Source organism: Brachypodium distachyon, chromosome 5, assembly GCF_000005505.3.
Source record: "Brachypodium distachyon strain Bd21 chromosome 5, Brachypodium_distachyon_v3.0, whole genome shotgun sequence".
In the NCBI taxonomy this organism is placed as follows: Eukaryota; Viridiplantae; Streptophyta; class Magnoliopsida; order Poales; family Poaceae; genus Brachypodium; species Brachypodium distachyon.
Window position 1 is genome coordinate 18,181,496 of NC_016135.3, and position 22,777 is coordinate 18,204,272.

The 22,777-nt window shown below is 48.1% G+C and overlaps 4 protein-coding genes and 1 non-coding gene across 6 annotated transcripts; 3 read left to right on the forward strand and 2 right to left on the reverse strand.

Moving 5' to 3' along the window:
• Positions 1–233: 233 nt before the first annotated feature.
• On the reverse strand, positions 234–397 carry MIR827 (microRNA MIR827). Its single transcript, NR_126903.1, has one exon. It is a non-coding gene; the product is annotated as a microRNA MIR827 (primary transcript).
• A 1,748-nt stretch (positions 398–2,145) lies between these two features.
• Positions 2,146–8,343, reverse strand: LOC100820966 (la protein 1). Its single transcript, XM_003580021.4, has 9 exons — positions 8,112–8,343; positions 7,852–8,004; positions 7,093–7,235; positions 6,687–6,835; positions 6,364–6,444; positions 5,942–6,272; positions 3,831–3,978; positions 3,441–3,519; positions 2,146–2,667 (listed from the first exon to the last, which is right to left on the reverse strand). The coding sequence occupies exons 1-9, from the start codon at positions 8,251–8,253 to the stop codon at positions 2,556–2,558; spliced, it is 1,338 nt and encodes a 445-aa protein (XP_003580069.1). The 5' UTR covers positions 8,254–8,343; the 3' UTR covers positions 2,146–2,555.
• Positions 8,344–9,553: 1,210 nt separating this feature from the next.
• LOC100821263 (zinc finger protein CONSTANS-LIKE 3) lies at positions 9,554–11,081 on the forward strand. Its single transcript, XM_003580022.4, has 2 exons — positions 9,554–10,424; positions 10,506–11,081. Exons 1-2 carry the CDS (start codon positions 9,768–9,770, stop codon positions 10,872–10,874), a joined length of 1,026 nt encoding a protein of 341 aa, XP_003580070.1. The 5' UTR covers positions 9,554–9,767; the 3' UTR covers positions 10,875–11,081.
• Positions 11,082–11,482: 401 nt separating this feature from the next.
• LOC100827347 lies at positions 11,483–13,963 on the forward strand. The gene has a single exon (XM_024455543.1). The coding sequence runs from the start codon at positions 11,929–11,931 to the stop codon at positions 13,750–13,752; it is 1,824 nt and encodes a 607-aa protein (XP_024311311.1). The 5' UTR covers positions 11,483–11,928; the 3' UTR covers positions 13,753–13,963.
• Positions 13,964–14,860: 897 nt separating this feature from the next.
• On the forward strand, positions 14,861–18,599 carry LOC100828055 (VAN3-binding protein). Of its 2 annotated transcripts, XM_024455544.1 has the most exons (9): positions 14,861–15,280; positions 16,185–16,270; positions 16,381–16,586; positions 16,683–16,760; positions 16,868–16,930; positions 17,163–17,517; positions 17,632–17,808; positions 17,935–18,042; positions 18,119–18,599. In XM_024455544.1, the coding sequence occupies exons 3-9, from the start codon at positions 16,389–16,391 to the stop codon at positions 18,331–18,333; spliced, it is 1,194 nt and encodes a 397-aa protein (XP_024311312.1). In that variant the 5' UTR covers positions 14,861–15,280; positions 16,185–16,270; positions 16,381–16,388; the 3' UTR covers positions 18,334–18,599. The 2 variants fall into 2 exon arrangements, with proteins under 2 accessions (XP_024311312.1, XP_014751107.1); XM_014895621.2 differs by lacking the exon at positions 14,861–15,280 and having other exon boundaries at positions 16,174–16,270.
• The last annotated feature ends 4,178 nt before the right edge of the window (positions 18,600–22,777 follow it).

Consider the following 22,777-nt stretch of genomic DNA (forward strand, 5'->3'; position numbering starts at 1 on the left):
TATCGATTCTGTCAATACTTGGGAGTACTCCACTGTAATTCACCGGTCGCATCGATCCGGGGAAAGAGGCAAGCAGACGATAAACGGCGAGCTGACGACCTTGGCGGAAGACAAGCACCACCGCGCGCTGGAAGCCGGATAAGCACCGTGAACTCGTGAAGCCGTAGATGCAGCCTGCATCTGAAGACCGAGACACTCGTACTATCAACCATCCAAGACTGGAGGATAGAGCAAGCTCAGGACGCACGGCATGTCTCACGAACATGTTTGCTGATGGTCATCTAACCATCGCCGGTGTGATGATGCAAAATCATGGCACAAGCACCGAAGCACGGACCGATCGATGGTTAGATGACAACCAACAAAACAAGTTCAGAGCTGCATGAATCGGCTCAATATCTCAGTAGAGTTACGGAGATCCATGGGATAGGAGGAGCGAGAGAGATGAGAAGGGAAGAAACCCGGGGCCTAGCCAGAGCTGGAAGGCGAAACAGGAGTGAGGAGAAGACTAATGCAGGGTATATGCTTTCCATGAGAGTATGATGCCAGAGGAAAGAAAAAAAAAACAGGGGGTATATTCGCGGGAATAAACCATTCGGGGTGGCATAACAAGTCAAAGGGCTTGCTGCTTACTACACGGAGACGGGAGTCCGTGAGACCGTGAGACCGTGAGTGAAGACTGTTTTGGATTGTAGGATTTTTTCATTTAAAAAATGGAGAGAAATTTTCAAACAAAAGTACATTTCAGATCATAAAATTCGAGCTGTCCAAGTTTCACATAATTCTCAACATGATATTAAACCTCCCCTTCCTCAATTTTTTTAGAGCCAAAGGCCCCGTCCCGTTTCATTTTCATTAAAAAGGAAATCAACGGTCTTACGAGAGATGTCCAGACTTTCAGCAAGAAACTTAAAAAACAAGCGAAACATCCTAAAGGATGACCAAACGCTAACAGCGAGCAGAACATTCAGCCAACACAGGCAAACAAACATTCAGCACAGCAGCAAGAGCGACAACCAGTCATGAAAACGTCCCCTATAAATCCTAAATAATTCATTACACATGGCATGCCAGTCATGCATATTTTAGTCATACATTTTCTAATTCCCGTGATACATAAATATGATCTCATGCCCTCTGTACTTCAAGAGAAGAAGACAAATTCGACATAGACATTTATCTATTTTCAGGCACAACTCGTATAATCATATTTTTGCACCGAGTTCCACAAGCTGAAAATATTCACAAGCGTTTAGAGTAGTTTCGGAGAAGAGAGAATATAGGTGTCATGACGAACCATTTCCTTTACACTCCAAAGCCCTCTTGGCCCTATGATTCTGCGGGGGTCAATTCACCCAAATCGAGTTCAAAATGTGCAAATAGTAATCCCAGAAAAGAAATTACAAATCTATGATTAAAATAAACATGGAAATAGATACTTCAAAAATTAGAAGAATTTATTATTGAGACATCTGGATAAAAGAAATAGCTTTTCATTAGTTAAATATTGATTTAGGTGCCAAATTGTCTACCTTGAGAAGCTTCGTTCCATCAAGGAACACAAAAGCTTGATCATATTCATATTGTCCTTATCATATGATAACTTAAAATTCTTTGTTATCCCAATCAAACTATTTCACCCACTAATACAATACTCTCGCATTGGCACGAACTAAAAAATACACTACAAGTTTAAAAAATAAATAAATAAAATACCCTACATGGTGGTGAAAAATCAACAAGTGAAGCGATTTGAATATGACGAAACACCACCATCAATTGAGTGTTTTAGGAGTAATGAAAAGATATTTATACCTTCAACACATCCCAAGATAAACAGACACGGATATTCTGATATATTCTGATATATACTGCGACCTGACATATATAGGGTCGCTGACATGTGGTTCCCGCCTTTGGAAAGTCCACATGCCCTGCGATCTCAGGGTGCATCCCTGTCCCTGTCCGAGACAAAATGCTATGGGATGCGATACAGATTCCTCACATCTCTGGTAATGACTAATGACTACTACCATTGTAATCATTGTAGGTTTCCCGGTTAAGTGATTCTGCTTGGGCATATAGAATTATAGATTAATCACAATAATGAACCGAAGGCTAGTTGGAACACAGAACACCAAATGATTTTCAGAAACAAAGAACATGATCCTGGATGCGGGATGCCGCCGTTTCTACTGAATACTCTCCGTTGAGAGCAGCAGCCAAGATTCAGTATAATTCCGGCCACTGCACTACTCTGTTTCAGATGCAGCAGTCAGGACTGGTATGATAGCAGCCTTTCCTGCTACAATTGCAGGCTGAAAGCTGGTTCACAATTCAAGCTTTGGCCGCACAATTTTTTTCTTTCTTTTACGCTCATTGTCAATATGGCTCACAGTTAAATCATTCCAACTTTAAAAAGATCAAACAAACATAAAGCTAACACAGCAGGGCCGTTTCCAAAGCCGTGTAGGCAGCAGGCACCAGAGACATATCATATGTCTTTTTCTTTCCTCACTGGAGCTAAGGGCTAAGGGGTATAGTAAGATCAAGCTCTATGCGGAAGCGTCAACCTTTTGAGCTTTATTAGAAGTCCTTTCATGCGAGTCGGAGTGGCGACCGCGCTTCGCGAAGTGCCTTCCACCTCCTCTGTTGTTCTTCCAGTCCCTGGAAAGTTTGCACCAAGAAAACGGCCTACATGTTAGCAATGATGCTAATACATAACTCTGACCAAAAAAACATGGTTTCCTACACTCCTATGGTCATAGTCCAACTAATTTTGGGTACTCCCTCCATCCCAAAAAAAGTGGGGAAATAAGTGTCGCAATTTTGTCTAAATACTACAGTCCGTACCTCTGAGGATTTACAAGGCACGCACGTGTTCCAAGATTCTCAATTTAACTAGCAAAATGTATCTTATATGAGAAAAGTTATATAATAAAACAGTTCATTTGACTACGAATCTTATGATATATTTTTTGTTTAACATAATACGTACATTTTTTGTTAGTTAAATTGAAGATCTTGAAACACGTGCGTGCCATATATAACCGGACGGAGGTAGTATGTATGTATCTAGACATGTTTCATTGTGTAGATTCTTCCATTTTGAAAAAAAAATTGTGACACTTATTTTGGGACGGAGGGAGTACATCACAAGCTTGTAATATTTTCAGAACAGTCCAGGAGAAAGAAAAGAGTGCAAGTCGGCGACAAAAATATTGCCAGCAGTTTCAGGACAACATAACATAATTCAAGACCTAACATATAGTTATTTTCTTGCATAGCATGAGGCTTCTTTACTCTTTAAAATTTCAATAGATATTATCTGATTTATACGCAGTTTAGACATAATATGCACTTCAGATACCAAGCAGGACTACAACTGGCAGAGAATTTAAGCACAGCATCAACAATCAAAAGTGAGAAATTTATAGTACCTCCCCCTGTTACTTCTATTGTCTTTATATTTCCCTTGTCCGCCCTTTATTTCACTCCAATAATCCTTCTCAGCTTGACCTGCATTGAAATAGTAGGTTCATCAAACTAAGCATACTGTTCAAATCTGCTATATTTATACTGTCATTTCCATGCCACAATTGATGAATCCTTAATGGTTTCATAAGACCAGTGCACCAATCAAAATTATTTTCAGGCATAATTAAAAGCTGACTGCCTAAAAGGCCCATTTGATGAAAAAAAAAATCTAAAAGGAATGATACCATAAACCACACCAACAGGTACTATATAAGAAGGCATCTACTTGCATGGTTGATTTAGTTACTTTATTCAATAGAAAAAGAATAACTAAGAGAAACTGCAGCCTTTACCGGTCACAGGTTCCAAAGTAACGATGTGGCCCTTCATAATCAAACCACCTTCATCCGAAAGAGCTGCAAAGGCACGGGCCTTTTCAGCTGCCTTAGAATCCTCAAACCTGATGTATCCTGAATCATCGCCCTTACTGAAGTCCACATACTTCAAGACAGAAAAAGGGCATGAAAAATATTGCAGTTTAGCATCAACTCATGATGTGTAATAGAGACATTCTGCTTTGAGACCTTAAAGAAACTACCAAGCTATAACATTAAAAATATCAATATATCAATGAATCGTCTTTGTATCACTAAAAATGGTGCAAATTATTCGTGATATTATAGAATTAACCAGATAGGTTATAGTGAAAACAGGTTAAAATTTTGAAATTATTTCTGCAACCCTACAAAAACATACAACAGTAACCTGAAATTCTGAATAGAAACAAATCCAATATCAATGAAAATGTTGGATAATATTCTTGTTATTGTCAAATTAACCAAATAGGTTATAGTGAAAACAAGTTAAAAGTTTTCAAATAATATCTGCAACCCTACAAAAAACATACAACAGTAACCTGAAATTCTGAATAGAAACAAACCCATAGCATGCTTGGCAGTGAGATTAGATGAATTGGTTGTGTACAACATATGTTGCGATCAATAAAACTGCGTGATTCTACATAACTTCATAATAAATAAATGTTTGCTTTGGCACAGGGTGGAACTTATTTTTTTTATGCCTAGTGGGCTTGTGATTGTGGGCAAAGGGAGGCACAGACAGGTAGATAAAGAATAAGTGGGCTTAGTATGAACAAGAACTTCGCAAGACTAAAATGTAACTGCTTTCTGTCTAAGGCTTCATAGCCACCCAAATAGCCTTAGTGTTAATGGTGAGGTTCAAAAGAGGTAAGGCTTGTTGTATAAATAAATAAAAACAAGCTTAGCGACATATTTTCTAGTAGTTTCGCGATCTGTAGTGAACATACAGATAGGATTGCAAATGAAATATGCATGTTCCAGACAATTTACGCATGTGAATTGAATATCACTAGTGAAGTTTGAACTTTCAGGTTTCTTTGTTACCCTTAATCTTGATTTGTATTTGCATGTTTAGATTTTTCTTTGCATGTAGTTAGGCATCCGGCGAGAGGTGTACATGCAATGTGTACGAGACCGACAACTTGTCAGCTAGGCGGTGCAAGGCGAGATGCCGAGAGATGTCGTGCGATGCGACATGGAGGCGAGATGCCGTCGTGCCATGCGATGCGGCCGGCCGTGCGAAGCTGATGAACAAGTCCATCGGGCCCTAGCTGCATGTGCATGTGTGGCCGGACGTTTGGCTAGGCAGAAGAATAATTAGTTAGCTGTTAGCGGCTGGACAGGTTGTTAGGCTGTTAGCAGCAGGCTATGTGTGCGTGTGTGCAGTTGGCCGGGTCTTACGATCCTCGAGAGATTCTAGGACGTGCTACTGCTGGTAGTGCGTGGCGCAAGACCAGGGCAGGTTGTTGCTCCGGCCATGCATGGTGAGCTAGCTATTTAAGCCGTGTAATCAAGTTGTTAAAGTGAGATAAAGGGAAATAAAAAGAGGGAAAGGGCAAGGCCATGAGAGGCAGCCATTGCCAAAAATCCATGTGTTTCTTTGTGTGTCCGTCTCAAGGAAACTAGAGAGAATAGAGGGAGCTGCAGCTGCGTGAGGCAGCTTGAAGAAGTCCTGCCGTGGCAGGAAGGAGTTCTGCCGCGGCAGGAAGAAGAAGAGGAGCAGGCGCTAGCTGCTCCAACATTCTTTGCCTTTTTGGCAAGCTTGAGATAACTTTTTCAGAGATGCAACTATCTCACAGAAAAAAGGGCTGTTTCTGTTCCAAACAAGTAATACATCGCATTACTGACAGAATGCAACAGTGGAGGACGGAGTTACATGGTGATCAAATATCATGACAGTAAAGTTTAAAGTTGTCTTCGCTTATTATTTTAGCAAGCTTGAGAGTTAAATTAGTAACTACTCCCTCCGATCCATACTAACTTAGTACAAAACGGGCGGCACTTTTGATGGATCGGAGGGAGTATATCACAGTAAAACAGGGTATGGAAAAAAATATGAAAAGAAAAAGAAGAAATCATATTACCCGCACTGTGCCAAATTTTGCAAAATGTTCTTTAAAGTCCTCCCTTAAAACTGGCTCCTTGTCATTTGCTGAAGGGTTATTACCATCCTTGGTATCAGATTTTGCATCCGCCGCTTTCAACTCCTCAAGATCATCTGGCTGCTCTTCCCTGACATCAGTGTTCTCAGGGATCGTCTCTTTATGATCTATCTCTGATTCCTCTGCAGGACTGGAAGCTCCTTCCTTCTTGGCAACGTCGGCCTCATCAACTTTGTCCCCGCCATTTTGTTCTGTATCGTTTTCAGCTAGAATTTTCTTCAGCTTGAAAGCGAGAATTAGACCTTTTGGATATCTGCAACCAAATATTAGTGATTCCCAGATTTAATTCAAACTCAAGAAAATAAAGAGAGCATGATTCACATCGTTAGTAAAGAAAGGTTTACCCTTCATCATGACCGTTCTTATTAGGGTGTGACTTTTCATAAGCTTCTTTCTTTGCTTCTCTTTCAGCATCAAATTCCTTCCTGCGTTATGCCAGCAGTGGATTACAGGTTGTTGATATACAGTTCAAATAAAATCAACAATGTCAAAACTGTGGGTCACTCAACTCTTGTTACTCTAAATAAGGTGTTGGCTTGTGTATAAATCATCGTGAACAAACAGCATAAGCAGATAAGCAAACTACAATCTCAAACTGATAAAGAAAGCATGGAAATGAAGAATTAGAGAATGTACCCCAGAATGGGAACAAAAATAGTTAGCTTACTTTGGTTTTATTTCCAGGTCCGCTCCTGCAAAAATAAGATTGTTCTTCATAACACCGTTTGCTTCCTCTTCTTCCGAAAATTCAACTAATGCCGTGCCACAGAAGTGCCTTTTGTCAGCAACATGCTTTGGTAGCCTAACACTGTTCACCTGCAATTCACACGCTTCAGATTAACATAGCATCATCAGCATTTACATTCAGGATTCATAATAATAGTGCTGTTGTATTAACTTTTGGGTTTGTCAAATTATGATATCCAGCCAATCCAACATATATCATGGATCTGACAGAACATTTCGAGTTCAAAAGAGCTGATATGTGTGTCACTGAACCTTTGAAGCAACAAGCACTGTATAATCTAGCATATCCTATCAGGTGAGGTAGTCAAGGCTATAATATAACATACCTTGCCATACTGAGCAAAGAAAGATTGGACATCCTCCAGCTTTACATTGTAAGGAAGTGGTGATGCAGCAACTGACCTAGAGTCGACTTGCTCTATAATCTCATCTGGCTTCAACAACTCATTAGCTCTACCAACTTTTTTCCCTGTAAAAATACAGAATTGAACCATGGTTATCAGACCACGTCACTAGCTTCTATAAGCACAACTAAAGTGAGACATGTTCATTCTGATCTAAATTTGCAAGAGGTAAACCGTCCATTTCACCAGGTGATTTGGCTTGCAGATTTGATCTACCATTTGAAAACAGTCATGATTTAATTCATCTACTCCCTCCGTCCAACAAAAGATGTCTCAAGTTTATCAAAATTTGAATGTATCTAGACATGACTTAGTGTATAGATGCATTCAAATTTGGTCAAAGTTGAGACATCCTTTGTTGGACGGAGGGAGTACTTTATATGAAAATCATAAAATTCACCCAAGTCTCAAAACGAAACTGTTAAGTACTCCCTCCGATCCTAAATTGTTGTCAAAATATTACATGTATCTAGACGCTTTTTAAGAATAGATACATCCATATATGGGCAAATTTGAGTCAAGAATTTAGGATCAGAGGGAGTACTTAAATTAAATACTACCCTTCCACTCACAATTTATGTGTCTTCAACAATGAAACAGAAACTCCGGCTGCAGACCACTATAGCATTCCACGTATTGTATCATAAGACTAGAGCGCTGAAGGGCAGATAACTTGCTTACCGTCCTCGGATACACGGAGAGCCGAGGAACACCGCAACACCTTGGCGACCGCAAGCACGGTGTTCTCAGGCACGCTGTCCTCCTTCACGGTCGCATCTAGGCCAAGGTGCGACCTCATCTTTGCGAAGGAGCAGATGAGAGCCAAGCTCACCACTGCCCAATCCCAACCCAAAAACAACACCAAAATTAGCCAAAGAGAAACACAAGGCAGAATCAGCATGATCATGAAAACAAACTTCAGGGGCTAGAGGAGCTCTTACATCCATCCTCGCTCTCCTCGACGGTCTTCCGCAGGAATCCGTCGCGGGGAAGGTTGCTGTCGCTGAAGTAGAACTCCACCTGGCGAAGGACAAGTTTAGCCTTGGCTTCGTCGAGGGAAGCGGCGGCGGCGTTGGTTGCCATGGCTGGCGCGTTTGGGGCGGACGGAGGCAGTGCTAGGGTTTTAGGAGGGGACGGGCAGGCCTGGTTTGGGGTTTTCTAGCGGCGACGAACCACCCGAGAAGAGGAGACGTGGAGGAAAGACGTGCGGCGCGTCTGGGCTATGGCCTATGGGCTGACTGCTGAGCATCCACGTCTAGGAATTACGACTGGACTTGGGTTGGGCCAGAAACCCTAGGTTAGCCCATTTACCCATTAAGATTCCTCTAGATATGGCCCATTTGTCCCTTAAATTTGCCGCAGACCATGTAATTCTGCCCAAGTCCATTTGCCCCCTCAAATTATCACCCCAAGCTTGGGGGCTTGGTGACTGCTTACAAAAAGTCACTCTTAATTTCCCTAAAAAAAGTCACCCTTAATCTTATGTAATTGAAGCAGTCTGGTTTGTACTTATTTTTTCTTGGAAACCAAGCAAGATACAGTTCGAAATGTTTATTAAATGTATCAAGGGCTTGTTCATTCGTCACATTTTCAAGCCCTTGGATCAACACCAGAATATACTTGTCTCCAAGTCATTCCCTATACGTACAAACCATAAATCGCAGCAACATGTTTGCAAAGTTCCATACCTTGGACAGGTACTATTTTCGGCTTGGAAGTGAGAAAACTATATATAGCCATATAGGAATTAGCAAAGAGATGCATCATAGCATGGAAACTCCGTGTGGTTGGATGCCCAGGACCAGATTCTCGTCAAACACAGAATAATTGGTTCAATTTATTCAGGTAATTTCGAATCCCCAGAAAAGAAACATTTCCTTTACGGAAAAGATTCCCACTGAAACTATTTCCTCCGTCAAAAAATAAGTGACATGGACTTTCATAAATTCTTATACAAATCAATATATACAAATTCACGCAACGGGATGGAGGGAGTACCATTTTCCATCTTGCATGAGTTTTGGTCTTTTGGATCGTTATTCCCGCGCTAAGAATCGACGGCCTGTTGCACACCCACCACGGGTCGCCGACATGGCCAGGCGAGCAAGCATCTCCAAGCGATAAGAGCACGATCCCGCGAGCCAACCTTCGCGCGCCATCTGTTCCCGGTCCGGTCGCCGTCGCATCCCCCCAACTTGGCGCGTCACGACGCCGGCCGAATTTCCCCAAGACAAGGACGAGGACGAGCGAGGGCGACTGGGCGAGCCAGCGTTTTCTTCCCCAGAGTTTTCAGTTTTTCACCGCGCGCACGTCCGCCTCTGGAATTCGGGACCCGATAAGACTCTGCGATGCACGCGCGGTGTGGCCCTGTCACTGGCATTGGCCGCTGGGGAACAAAGCCGGCCCCGCCGGGACATCGACTTCCGTGGCCGGGACTGCGTCCACGTCGCGCGCCCCCGTCAAAACCCCGCTCACCCCCGGCCTCAGCAGCTAGCTCAAATCCGCAGCCGGGCGCCGGGAAAGAAAGCTTGGCTGAGAATCGCCTTGTCCCTGCAGGCTGCAGCAGCCAATCGCCGTGCTAGCTCGGCGCGCGTGCGATGGAGGGGGAGGAGAAGTCGGTGGCTGCTGGCGCGGGGGCCTACTGGGGCGTGGGGGCTCGGGCGTGCGACGCGTGCGCCGGCGAGGCGGCCAGGCTCTTCTGCCGCGCCGACGCGGCGTTCCTGTGCACGGGGTGCGACGCGCGCGCGCACGGGCACGGGTCGCGCCACGCGCGGGTGTGGCTGTGCGAGGTCTGCGAGCACGCGCCCGCCGCGGTCACGTGCAAGGCCGACGCCGCGGCGCTCTGCGCCGCCTGCGACGCCGACATCCACGCCGCCAACCCGCTCGCGCGACGCCACGAGCGGGTCCCCGTCGCGCCCTTCTTCGGCGCGCTCGACGTCGACGCGCCCAACAAGCACTTCGTGGGCGGAGCCGGAGCCCATGCCCCGGCCGCTGCTGGAATAAACAACGAGGAAGACGAAGACGACCGGAGCAACGACGCCGAGGCGGCGTCGTGGCTGCTCCCGGAGCCCGACCAGAAAGTCGGCGGCGCGTTCTTCGCGGACTCCGACCCTTATAACCTCGACCTGGACTTCGCGCGCTCCATGGACGACATCAAGGCCATCAGCGTGCAGCTCAACGGTGCCCAGGCCGAGCTCGGCCTCACGGGCGGCAACAACAAGCTCTTCTACTCCGATCACTCCATGAACCACAGCGTAAGCGCGCATATCCGATCAATTCTAGCAGCACGCACCTAGTTAGCTCCCGATTGATCCACGAGCTGTATATGTGCGCAGGTGACGTCGTCGGAGGCTGCGGTGGTGCCGGAGTCGGCGCCGGTGGCGGTGGTGAGCAGGGGCAGGGAGCGGGAGGCGCGGCTGATGCGGTACAGGGAGAAGCGCAAGAGCCGGCGGTTCGAGAAGACCATCCGCTACGCGTCGCGCAAGGCGTACGCCGAGACCCGGCCGCGCGTCAAGGGCCGCTTCGCCAAGCGCACGGGCAACGGCGGCGCCGCAGCGCTGGGGGAGGAGGAGGACGAGCACGAGGGGCTCTACTCCTCGGCGGCCGCAGCCGTCGCCGCGCTCCTGCAGGCGCCCGGGGCAGGGCACGGGCACGGGCCCGAGCTCGACTACGGCGTGGACGGCGTCGTGCCCACCTTGGTCTAGACGTACGGTACCGATCGCCCTTCCCTTGATTATTGGGCGCGCTAGTAATTTTTGTTGCATGCACATACGCACGCGATGTAATTTTTGTTGTATGATTCGTTCGCTGGAGCGCGATCCGGACTTCAAATCCAATCCAATCCAAGCCCCCCCTCCCTTTTCTCAGCCCTGTATAATTTCCCTGTATATTATCACCTCACTTTTGCTTAACGATCATTTTTGCGCTGCTTCACTAGCGGTAATGATTAATGAATATGCTGTACGTGCAAAGTCGCTTTTGCTGTTCCTGCGCAGCGCGGCAACTTGAGCCTTGAGGTGACCGGACGAGGACGACGAGCAAGGCTGCAAGGAGGAGGTCGATCGGTTGGTCATTCTTTAGTGCGGCATATCTTTCTCCATTCCGAAACTGGATAAGCTCTGGACCGATCGAATCCAGAATGACAAGTGTCCGGTTGCCGTCCTGCTGATATGCCTTCTTCTTTCTTTGCCTTGTGCGTGCTGTTTCTTATACCTCTCTGTATCGCTGCCACCAGCGCTAGCTTTAGAGCTGGAGCAAATGCGACAGTACAACTGTTATTTGATGCTTCGGAAATCAGGGACCGTCTTCCTTTGACTGTTGAGATTCGGTTTTGTTTCATGTGTGCGTCTGTCTTGGTTTGCAGTACTGAGTAAAGTCGAGTAGGTTCTTTCGATATAACTTTCGGGGATCGATCAACGTAGACACGATCGCATGAGAATTTACATACGAATGAGATGTTTTAGCCGACGGTGCGGGTGCAATGCGTGGTCCATCTGTACGTACTCGTAGCACCACAGATGGAGTCTACAGGTTATCAGCTGACGACGAGTTTTATCTGCAGTTTTGGAGCAAAAGCTACGCCCTTCTTGGGGAAATGGGCCGGCCCCGAAAGAGTGCCTGGTTTAAACCCAAATCTTCATGGGCTAGCGAGGCCAGTGAGGCCCAACAGATAATTCTATCCCCAGAGGGGAGCATTTTACAGTGAAGCTGGAAAATCTCCAACCCCGGCAGGTCCAAAACCCCAAGCCCCAGTCAGCCATGCCGACCGGTGTGGCCACGACGCTCCCCTACCCGAAACCCCCGCAATCCCCTCGTCTCCTCCACCGCAGCCGCCACTACTCCGGCCTCCGCCTGCTCCTCGCCACCGCCTCCCCCTTCTCCCCACCTCTCGCCTGCTCCAGGCGCAAGCCCAATTCCACCATCCATGCCTCCTCCGACCCCGCCCCCTCCTCCTCCTCATCCTTCCCCTCCTCCCCGACCCCGCCTCCGCGCCCGCCCCCTACGGAACCCCCATCCACCATAGCCCACGCTGGCCGCAGCAAGAAGAACAAGAACACCTCTGGCGGCCGCATCGAGGGCAGCGGCGACGTGCGGCGCGAGGCCAAGTCCCGTGCCAAGCGCCGCAGCCGCCGCCTCGGAGAGAACGCCTTCTACCGCCGCAAGCGCCAGGCCGCCGCGGGCCAGGCCGACGTCTTCACCGACGAGGAGCTGGAGATGATTGGCCTAGGCTATGACCGCTCCGTCCGCTTCATGGACGGGCCCGACGACCCGCGCCTCCGCCACCCGCACGACTGGTACAGGTTCGGCCAGTACGGGCCCTACTCCTGGCGCGGCATCGTCGTGGGGCCGCCCATCCGCGGCCGCTTCTCCGACGACCGGGTCTCCCTCATGTCCGAGGTCGTCGACCACGACGACTGGGACCGCCACCATCAGTTCGAAATGTCCAACCAGTTCTCCAACCGCCTCAATGAGCTCGACGCCACCGTCGGCTTCAGGTACTTCTGGGTCTTCGTGCGGCACCCGAGCTGGCGGCCCAACGAACTACCATGGCAGCAGTGGACGCTCTCTGCCGAGGTCGCCGTCCAAGCCAGCAAAGACGAACGGCTGGATAAGTGGAGCCTCATGGGCAGGTTTGGCAACCCGACACGCGAGCTGATCACGCGCTGTGCAGCCTGGACACGCCCGGACATCCTATACGTCAAACGGCCGCTCTATCAGTCGAGGTTTGAGCCACAGGAGGAATTCTTTAGCCGGCTCCGCCCGTTGGTTGATCCCTCGACGGAGAACCAGTTCCTCTTCGACCTTGAGCAGGATGGCAGGGTCATTCAAACTACCTACTTTGGTGGCCTCTGCAGGATTGTGAAGGCAAACCCAAAGTCTTATGTGGATGACGTTGTGAATGCATTCTCAAAGCTGAGTGATGCGGACAAGTCGCGATGTCTGGAGTTCCTACTCACAAACCATCCCACGGAGCTTCTCCATCCATACACCAAGGAGTGGAAAGTAAAGTTAGAGGAGATGGAGCTTGGGTGTGATGCACCTGATGAGAGCGACGATGAGGGTGGTGACGATATTGGAGATGAGGTTATTGACTGGGTTGAGGATGACGAGGTTGATGTGATTGATGATATTGAGGATGATGTAGACAACAATTATGAGGCTGAGGAAGTGGCTGATGTCAGTGAAGAGGTGGAAGCAGATGAAATAATAGAAAACAGCGAGGAGAATGAGGAGTACTGGGATGAGCAATGGAAGAAGGCGATGAAAAGTTCTGATAGAATGGAGAAGCTGGTCAAGACTAGGTTCGAGGAATCATCTGAGTACGAAAAGCAGCAAATGCAACAGCAGAAAGAGATGGAATCGGAAGTGGGCACCTCTAACACAATGCTTATGGAACAGGAGCAGACTGAGGAGTATGAGGTGAAGCAGTTCCAGCTGGACAGTGCAAGGGGCAGAAGCGGGAAGCACAGAGTGAAGGGCGAGGCGCATCTGAGGGCTGCCGTCCGGCCATTCACTTATAGGAATCTTGTCAAGGAAATTGTTCTGATGAGACACCAAATTATTGAAGGAGAGATCGTTTAGTTTTGAAATGTTTGCCACTGGAGAAATGCAGAGACAGCAGAAACAAGTTTCTGAAGAGGGCTCTTGTTTATGTACAATATCTAGCCATATTGAGGGGATGTTGGTTTTTTTTTTTCTTGCAGTTGTGATCTGAGGGGATACTTAAATCATGTACCTGCAAAAGTTTTTAATGAATGTCTAGATTTGAAGCTATGATATGATATTTCTGATAGACTGGGAAGTCGGGCTTTTGCTAATTTCTTGTGTGAATTTGATTTTTATTGGGCTGGTTATTATAGCAACTGTTACTATCTAATGTGCTGACTACCAAGTGGTTCTATGCCACTTATTCGTCTGCAGCATATCACCTGAAACAACAACTCAGCCAACCTGTGCCTGATGACAATAGCACAGTGTCGAACCAAAACTCATGAGAATGGAGAGCCCCAAAGGCCTACAGCGAACTGGGCATGAAGGTGACGCTAGTAACCAACTTGCACATAAAGAGATTCAGAATTTTCACTAAAGAGAGATTCGGCAGTTCAGGGTTTGACTGAGAGAATTGCTTACTATTGCAGGGAAGAGTTAAAGGTCATATTATTGGGACTTGGGACAAAGGTTCGCATCGAGCTACAACTGTGGCCATCTTATCGCAGAGCCAAGAGGTGAAATGTTCTGCCATCTAAGTTTAGTGCACCAGAACTTGTCATGCCATCCCCCCTTCCTCCAAACCTACCGAAAAGCCATGACAAGAGCTCCATGCCGACAAATTAACATGATTTTAGTTTCCCCTTGAAAATTCTCTGAGAGAACCTTGAAGAATCCGCAGCGTCGGCTTTATTTTAAAAGGAGCTGTAAAGTTCACGGATCAAACTCATATCTCGTGATCAAAAGGGCCCTTGCCGTGAGATATAAAAATCCGCCTCAAGTTTTTCAAAAGGTGAATGATCAGCAGACAGGATTAGAAGGCCTGCACATGATACTGGAATAAACAAGTGTATAAGAAGCTTCAGCTGTAATGCTCTTTAGGCAGGCGGCAATAAGTGAAAAAACATTTAACCTAACGCACGCTCCAAAGCTAATCTTAAAGCCACCAAATTTGCTTTAGATTCCGATTATTACACCAACCAGCAATGAGTAACTGCTGCACCTCACTAGTCTACTTCATAAGAAGCAGTGTTGGGAGTTGCTCAACTATTCCTCACCAATGGCAGCTGGTTTTGGATCACCTGTAAACACTATTACCTGCCGCAAACCATGCTGCAAATTCTTGAGAAGTTAAGCTCCAATGATTCACCAATTAATGAAATTCTCTCATGCTCTGCGCCAAAACACATTCTTATTCCAAAATGGGAAGAGGCCTGGTACTGTAGCTGCAAGCAAGTGATTGAAGGTAGCAGTGGTGATTTTTCTGCTGAACCAATACAGAATCAGCTTAAGCTTTTGCAACACTCAATAGCTTCAAAACTCATATCCGCAACAGAAATGGAACGCACCAGACTGCAGTGATACTTCAGAACTGAAGAATCTGAAGGCATATCTAAACAAGGTATGTTCCCCTTGCTGCAATAGTTCGCTCTGAGTTTCTTAAATCTGAACCTCAGCATGTTTATAACAGGATCAATACAGCATCAGCTAGCCATTAGTACCTTCATATTATATGCTTGGACTGGTGCATGAGAAATGGGACCCTTCAGCACCATCCAGACTTAGTGCCAACAATAGGCTCATGCATCACTCGATGCAGAAGCCAGGGCCATACCTCCTTTTTCGATAAAAAGAGACTTTGCCTACAGTTTGCTACAGCATGAAACTGAAACCCAGTTCACTGAACACCCAACTAGATTCTCGCACTCTGCCGCTACAGGATACGACAGTACAGCTCTACGATCTATGACCCATGAAGTGTACGTCTTTGCTCCAACATTGCAGTATTGCACGCATGGCAATGATTCTGGGAAAGTTCCGCAGCATCGTATGGACGGCTCCCTCATCCTGCTGCCTTTTTTCCAATTTTATTTTGCAGCAGTGGGAACCCAAACTCCAAACATCGCATGTTCTCCCAAGGAAGCCTCTGCTTTGCAATCGATTTGATTAGATTAGCCGTAGAATAGATGGGACCATTGCACCCAAGAAAACCTTAAGTACCTCGTCTTTGCAACATTGTTCCTTTTTTAAGTGGTTCAAGTAGAAAATCCAGCACTAAAAGTGCATGCTAAGACTTCTCAAAAATTGAAGGACGGTTGTACCAATGATTTTTCTACGATAAAGGCTCCAAGGTCCCCATTTTGATTCCATCTTCTTAGTGTGCAGCTAAAGCATAATGGGCGATGGTAATGATACACCCCACTCTTATTCCTCCCAAAAGACACTAATAAGCTTGTTTACTCAGTATTTGAAATACTAAACCACTGCCTCTCTGTGACACCTGTCTTGTTTAAGTTTTTTTACAGCTAAAAGTTGCACTAAAGTGGTTGGAGCTATCCTAGTGATCTGTTGGAGGATCTGGTTCCTGCCAAGACATTCTATTCGGCTGCAGGTGGGTATCAGTCTTTCAGGGAGGGAAGCTGCCCCTGCACAACCACCAAGAAGATCACAGCACATCTCTGTATAAATCTCTGACCAATTGCAAACTTCTGGTGGAACTAGCTTTCACAATGGAGCCGGACGGAGGCCTGATTGCGTGCGAAGAGCCGCCGCCACCTCTAGAGCCGATGGACCTGCTGTCAAGTGCGTGGTGCAGTTCGGCGATCCAAGTTCTTCAGACGGGGCCTAAGGAGGATTGCTCGCTGGCGCTGGTGGAGCACCCGGTCATGGCACTTGACAATGATCGGAGAGACCTGTCGGAGTTGCAGGTAAGTGTAACTTCAGTGTACTGTAGCAATTATATTTTGTCAAGGTGAAAAATGGGCGCAGCATGACAAAATATGCCTATCCGGATGCTTTTACAGAAGAGTGATCGTAGCTTGGTCGTCGACAGCAGCGGTTTCGGTGCACCGCAGACGCAATGGAAATACGATGATCTAAAGGTGCTTAGTTCATGACGGCTGCGCAGTGTTCATGTGTACATGCAAGCTTGGTTTTAATTGGTCAGCCTGATGGTTCCAATTGTGTTCTTTTTGTGTGTGTGTTTCAGTCTTGGATATGGCTTCAGAAGGCGATTCACCCAGAGCTGGACTATGACCAGAAGAAGAAATGGGTGAGTGTACTACGCTTTAGTATGACCTGGGAAACAAAACATAATCGTGAAGAAATGGTGCAATTGAGGTAGCCAAATGGTGGCCACCCTCATTAGTTCATTTCCTTTTTCTTTTCATCCCACTTATAGGAAGCATTTCGTTGATTGATTTCCGAAACAAATCGTGCAATTGCCATTTATGATGATCACGCCGGAGCTAAAAACATTTTGAATCTCGCCTGTGCGCACGCAGCTCCCGCGCAAGATGGCGGCGCCATGGAGCGGCATCTCGCTCAAGAAGTGGGTCAAGGAGCGGAAGCAGAAGCGCAAGGAGGAGGCGCGACTGCACAAGGCCGAGGTCCACGCCGCGGTGTCCGTCGCGAGCGTCGCGGCCGTACTCGCCGCCATCGCCGCCGAGAGGGGCTCCGCGCCGGCGTCCATGAGGGAGACGTCGGTGGCGTCGGCCGCCGCGCTCGTGGCCGCGCAGTGCGCCAGGGTGGCCGAGGCCGCGGGTGCCACGCGCGACCAGGTCGCCGCGGCCGTCGGCGCCGCCGTGGCCGCCACGGATGCCAGCAACGTCATCACGCTCACCGCCGCCGCCGCCACCTGTACGTAGTAAAAGCCCTCTCTGTCGGACAGATTCTGAGTGCCCGCGAAGATTCAAACCATTCGATGCTATAGTCGTTTCTTAATTTTCGGGGTCTGTTTTGATTTGAATGTAGCACTGCGGGGCGCGGCGGCGCTGAGGGGGAGGCGAGGAGGCAGCGGCGGGCATGGGCAGAACGAGAGGGCGGACCAGGCGGCGCCGTGGCAGGACGACCTGGACTTCGACTTCAACTACGCGAGGTCCAAGGCGGCGCTGGCCAAGGGCGACGAGATGTTCGTGGCCATGCCGGACGGTACGTAAGCCGCCGTCCCGTTCCGTCCGATTGCGCGTGCTTTCGAGCTGCGGGCGTCATTGATCGCTCTCCGGCCTCATGTCTTTGCTTGCCGCGGGTAACGTAGTACTCCGTATATACGTGCAGGGAAGTGGAAGCTGCACACGGTGTCCGCCGCCTCGAACAAGGACGGCAAGGTGGTGCTGCGGATCAAGAAGATGAACCTGGTCATGGCTTTCTCCAACGCCAAAGAAAGTAAGCATGACCTTATTCTCTTCATCAGCCATGTATGTACGGTACACTGACCGGCTGCTTGCAAAAAATGTAACAGGCGTGGTCAATGACATGAGCCCGTGCGCGCCGGAGAAGGCGAGCCGGGACGAGGAGGCGACGTACCCGATGGAGGTGTCGACGAGCAAGGGCAAGGTGGAGCTCCGGGCCGACGACTACGCCGTGTACAAGAGGTGGGTCACCACGGTGACCCACATGCTCGCCTCCTCCGCCGCCCTCGTCAGCACGCGCCCGCCGATCACCCGGCGGAACTGACCCCCCCTGCGCGCGCCCCACCTGCGGCCTGAAGTAACAGCGACGCGTGTTGATCGTGATCCATCCGCCGTGTATTTCAGTTTCACAGCTTGTGTTCGACCCCCTTCCGGCCCCAAGACTGTAACGAAGTTTAATTAGCCGGTCGCTAGCTGCACGGTCCAGCACCTGCAGCGCCTGGGGCTCGTAGTATTTCTGCCGCGGAATGCGTTTCGTTTTGTAATTTCCTGTTCAAGTGCTAACTATGCGTTTGCTGATTCCTTGTTCAAGTGGTGACAATGCGTTTTCGCCGCTGTTGCGCGCGATTCGTCAGGCGACTGGTTTTCACTCGATCTCGGCCGGGTTTCCCAATCTCGCGCCAGCTTGCCGGCCGGAATGGTTCCACTTGCGAGGCCTTTTTTTTTAAAAAGACATCTCGCTTCATTGATTCAATAAACAAAGTACAAATAATCGAAATTGAAACGAAAACCAACAACAAAAAACCTTAATGAAACTAAAAGTTAAATTAAGATTCTTTGAAGTAAATAAACTTGATCCGTCATCCGTATCTTGAACTCTCTATCTCTTCGGTGATGAAATTGCAGAAGATCAAAACTGCACAAGCTGGACTAACCTTATAGGTTTTAAATAGCCACATGAGTCGCTCACCGCAACCGATGAGAACCTAATATCGTTGAACGCACTCTGGTCGGGGACGCACCCGCAGGTTGTCGATCTGCTGATTTGTCGCCGAACCAACTAGAAAGAAGACCAAAATAATGAAAAAACAAACCACGAGATCCGCTAACTCCATGGAGTAAATCGTGTTGACTACACCAGGAAGAGGATGGAGCTGGGAGACTATTATTCCATACGCCGTCGTGAGGACACAAAAACTCACAGAAAAGGTAGACAAACTGCAGTCAGACGTTGATCTATGGTTCCCCTCGTCACCCGATGCCTAATCGACGGTCGGAGACGAGGGAAACCCGAAGAAAAAACGCTGATCGGAAGACTCCTGGCGGCTAGGGCTTGGAACGGGGAAATTTGAAGACGGCTGCTCCACACTGATTTTCTTGCGAGGCCTCCTTGATTAGGCATGTTTCACCTTCTGTGCTTGTGTTCGCAGTTTTAATCCCTCCTCGCAAAAAAAGATACTAGTACTACTTCTGTGCCCTCATTTGCTGGTGCATTTGGAATGAGAAAAGAATCTGAACACTGGTGAGTGGTATCACCCTCATCTGCTGGTGCATTTGGAATGAGAAAAGAATCTGAACATTGGTGAGTGGTATCACCCTCATCTGCTGGTGCATTTGGAAGCACGGGAATTCGATCGTGTTAGTCGCCAACTCGCCGAGCGTGAACATGGTGTTTTGTGCCATCGAGCTGGAGGGATCGGCTTGGGCTGTGGTCAAACTCTTTAGGGGTAGTAGTTTCCCACAGTGGAATGAAAGCTAGTAGTCGTGTACTTTTGCTTATGGGCCCGTAACCGCGTCGCGGTATTCTACTTCAATATACACAACCTGCTTGGGTGTATTTTAGAAAAAAAGAAAAAAAATACTGCTGCGCCGTGGAATGTCCTTCTCATTTCCTTGTTCAAGCGCTAACATTGGTGAACATTTGCACGTTCCCATACCCGATTTGGTGTTGCTATTTCATCAGGCATCGATTTAATTTCGCTCGCCGATGACAGTCCGATCAACTTTTCGATCTCGCCAGCTTGCCGGTGTGGTTAAGATTGCAAGGCACAGCCGTCGTCTATGACAACTGCGACGCAAGGTCCGGTCCATTTGTTCGGAAGGCCCAAAGGAAAAATTGAAGAAAACAAGTGTCAAACCTTGTAACTTAACTATATTTATCATAAAAATCACATAAAACACACAAATTTTGGCCCCCAATTTGTGTTGGACTTACACCATCACACTTATCGCCTTGGCCTAGGGCTGGCTCTGTGTAGAGCTAATAGAGAAGAGTAAAAGACGCATCGCCGCAGTGGTTGGAGCCGCCAATGACACGTGTATAACAACTACAATAGAGCAGAGAGAAGAGTCATCGATCACCGTATGGTTACTGTCATGAGGTGAAGCCGTCTACAGCACAAGAACACAGATCCAGAGACGAGAGAGAAGACCTTGTTGTGTGCTTATTAGTAGTTAGGGTCCCAACTGTCTAACGCGCATATGCAATGACAGTGGTGGAGTCTAGGATGAGATATCGCTGAAGTAGTGGATAGAGGTTAGAATTCCTTTTGCAAATCTCGCCAAAGAGCGGGATATTCTTGCTTTTTGTGTGGGTAGAGATTTTTTTTTGATAGAAAGCACATAGTGATCTTGCTTAAATATAAGGAAAACTAGGCCAGAAAGTGGCGGAGAGTTCCGAGTGATCGAAAAAAACACAAGACAGCTCATTTGATCTAGAGATAAGGATGCCAAGGCCCAAAGTCCATCGGATATTACTCGTACTCACCTTTGATGGTCTTCCGAACTTCGAGAAAACTCTTGCAGCACCAGAGGCACCGGTGCACCGCCTGCCAAAATCTGCAATCAATCATTGATCGAGTATCTTAGATAACCGTTGTGAACCCCATCGTCATGAGGTCCACTTGTGCCTTGCGATCAATGCTTGCCAAGGCGAGAATTGCCTCGGCATGCTTCGATGTGAGCGGCCCATATTATTTGTCTCAGATTTGCCCAAATGGATGTATCTATGTTTAAAAAACATTTAGATACATGTAATATTTCGACAAGTAATTCCAGCCGGAGGGAGTACAATATTCAAACATTTAGCTATCTATGACATATGGGTTTCATTTCAAAAGGATACTGCAGGTGGACTCCGTCTTAGACTATGTCTTAAAATGCTAGCCTCTGTCTTAAAACGCTAATGTGTCCTTAAACAGGCAGTTATTAGAAAATAAGGAGTATAAATGCCTTAGGTTGATGTCTGAAGGTCTCCGGAAACAGCAAGCCCAAACGTGAGCTTTGCTGAGGTGCCGTGCGGTGATGCACAAACTGACTCTTAATTCTGCGTTACCTACGTGCACATATTCACATTCCGTTCGACGCATTCCAGCACTGAAGAGCATGCAGCCCTCCCAATGCCCACAAACACTATTACCCTGCACACATATTTCTGTTACACCGAAGCAGACAATGTGTACAACCCGCACAAGAGAACGAAAACGGAGTCAAATAAATGCCAACAGAGAGAGGGGGGGGGGGAGGAGCCGGGCAGGTAGGTGGAGCTGGAGCTCATCTACGGCGCCCATCCCGCCGGTTTAACGCCGGGGCATTGAAGGAGCCCATCGATCGCATGGCTGGATCCACCGCTTCTTCGCTGAACTGAATTTAAAGTTGCAGTCGCCGAGTTGGTGTATCCGCTGCTGCAGGTTGGTTGATTAGCCTCGGCCCGGGGCGCGTGCTCTGCGTCTCCTGCCCGTCGGGTGCAAGTCCAGGGCCGCAGTCGATCCCAGAGCCCTTTCCCGATCTTCCTCTCGCCATCATCACGTACGTTCGTATATACACGCGCTATACTGCCTCTACGCACACCAGAATACCCGATCGATCTACTGGCTCCATCAGTCACATCACTTGCACGGGGGAATGCTGTGTGCGTGCGTGGCGCGAGCATGGAGCGAAGAGATCCAATATATGCGGTGTGCTCTGGTTTCTAAGCTCTCTCGGCCCGTGTGTGTGCATGGCTGCAGCACAGGCACTGTACTGTGCCATCTTGATGAGGGAGCGAACAAACATACATGCGCATGCAAATGCATGGTCAGCAAATTAACCTCTCGGCTGCAGCGTCCATAAAGGCATGTTTCATCCTTTCGGGGATCGCCGTCCTCGGCTCGGACCACCCGCGCCTTACCACCATTTTGCACTCTCGCCATTTATCACGCACCCCCCTCTCTCCCTCAACTCGTAGTATGTCCTGTCTATCGGTCCTGCCTTCCTTCTGCTACATAAGGGGCTCCTCCTCGGCTAGACTTGTTCTTCTTCCCAGCAACGCACCCAGTCACCACTCTTCACCAGTAATCGCCATGCAAGCCACGGTTCCTCCCTTCGGCCTTGCCATGAAGCCGGCAAGCCTGAAGAGCCTTCGCTGCTGTCACCATGCCGGCCCAGGTTCCCTCTTCGCTGGTCGCTGGCTGATGCTCTGCTCCGTGACCGGGCTTCTTCTCGGCTGGTTCAAGGAGGGGACACCGAAGAGCTTGGCGTCGTCCCGCGCGCTGTGGTGATCAACGACTGGCTCTATCCTCCCTGAGCTCATCTGCTCATCTGCTCCCTGACATCTTTCATCATCCTCTCCCCGAACAGTTCGGCTGGGAATTCTTGCTTTGGGTGACTGTTCTTGACCTTGCAAGACTTTACCGTGCCGGACGCTCTTCTACTGAGTGCCCGACCCTCCCTCGTCCGTACCAACCCTCTCATCTCCTGTCATCCCGTCTATCCCTCTTGAGCTTTGTAAC

What these genes read in the sequence shown, in the direction of transcription:
- LOC100827347 (XM_024455543.1), top strand. Translation starts at nt 11,929, where the DNA reads ATGCCGACCGGTGTGGCCACGACGCTCCCCTACCCGAAACCCCCGCAA.
- LOC100820966 (XM_003580021.4), bottom strand. Translation starts at nt 8,253, where the DNA reads ATGGCAACCAACGCCGCCGCCGCTTCCCTCGACGAAGCCAAGGCTAAA. An exon ending in TCTTTGCTCAGTATGGCAAG is followed by an intron (nt 6,836 to 7,092) that starts GTATGTTATATT and finishes TGTGAATTGCAG; the next exon opens with GTGAACAGTGTTAGGCTACC. An exon ending in AATAGAAGTAACAGGGGGAG is followed by an intron (nt 2,668 to 3,440) that starts GTACTATAAATT and finishes CAAACTTTCCAG; the next exon opens with GGACTGGAAGAACAACAGAG.
- LOC100828055 (XM_024455544.1), top strand. Translation starts at nt 16,389, where the DNA reads ATGGAGCCGGACGGAGGCCTGATTGCGTGCGAAGAGCCGCCGCCACCT. An exon ending in CACCGCCGCCGCCGCCACCT is followed by an intron (nt 17,518 to 17,631) that starts GTACGTAGTAAA and finishes ATTTGAATGTAG; the next exon opens with CACTGCGGGGCGCGGCGGCG. An exon ending in TTTCTCCAACGCCAAAGAAA is followed by an intron (nt 18,043 to 18,118) that starts GTAAGCATGACC and finishes AAAATGTAACAG; the next exon opens with GCGTGGTCAATGACATGAGC.
- LOC100821263 (XM_003580022.4), top strand. Translation starts at nt 9,768, where the DNA reads ATGGAGGGGGAGGAGAAGTCGGTGGCTGCTGGCGCGGGGGCCTACTGG. An exon ending in ATCACTCCATGAACCACAGC is followed by an intron (nt 10,425 to 10,505) that starts GTAAGCGCGCAT and finishes ATATGTGCGCAG; the next exon opens with GTGACGTCGTCGGAGGCTGC.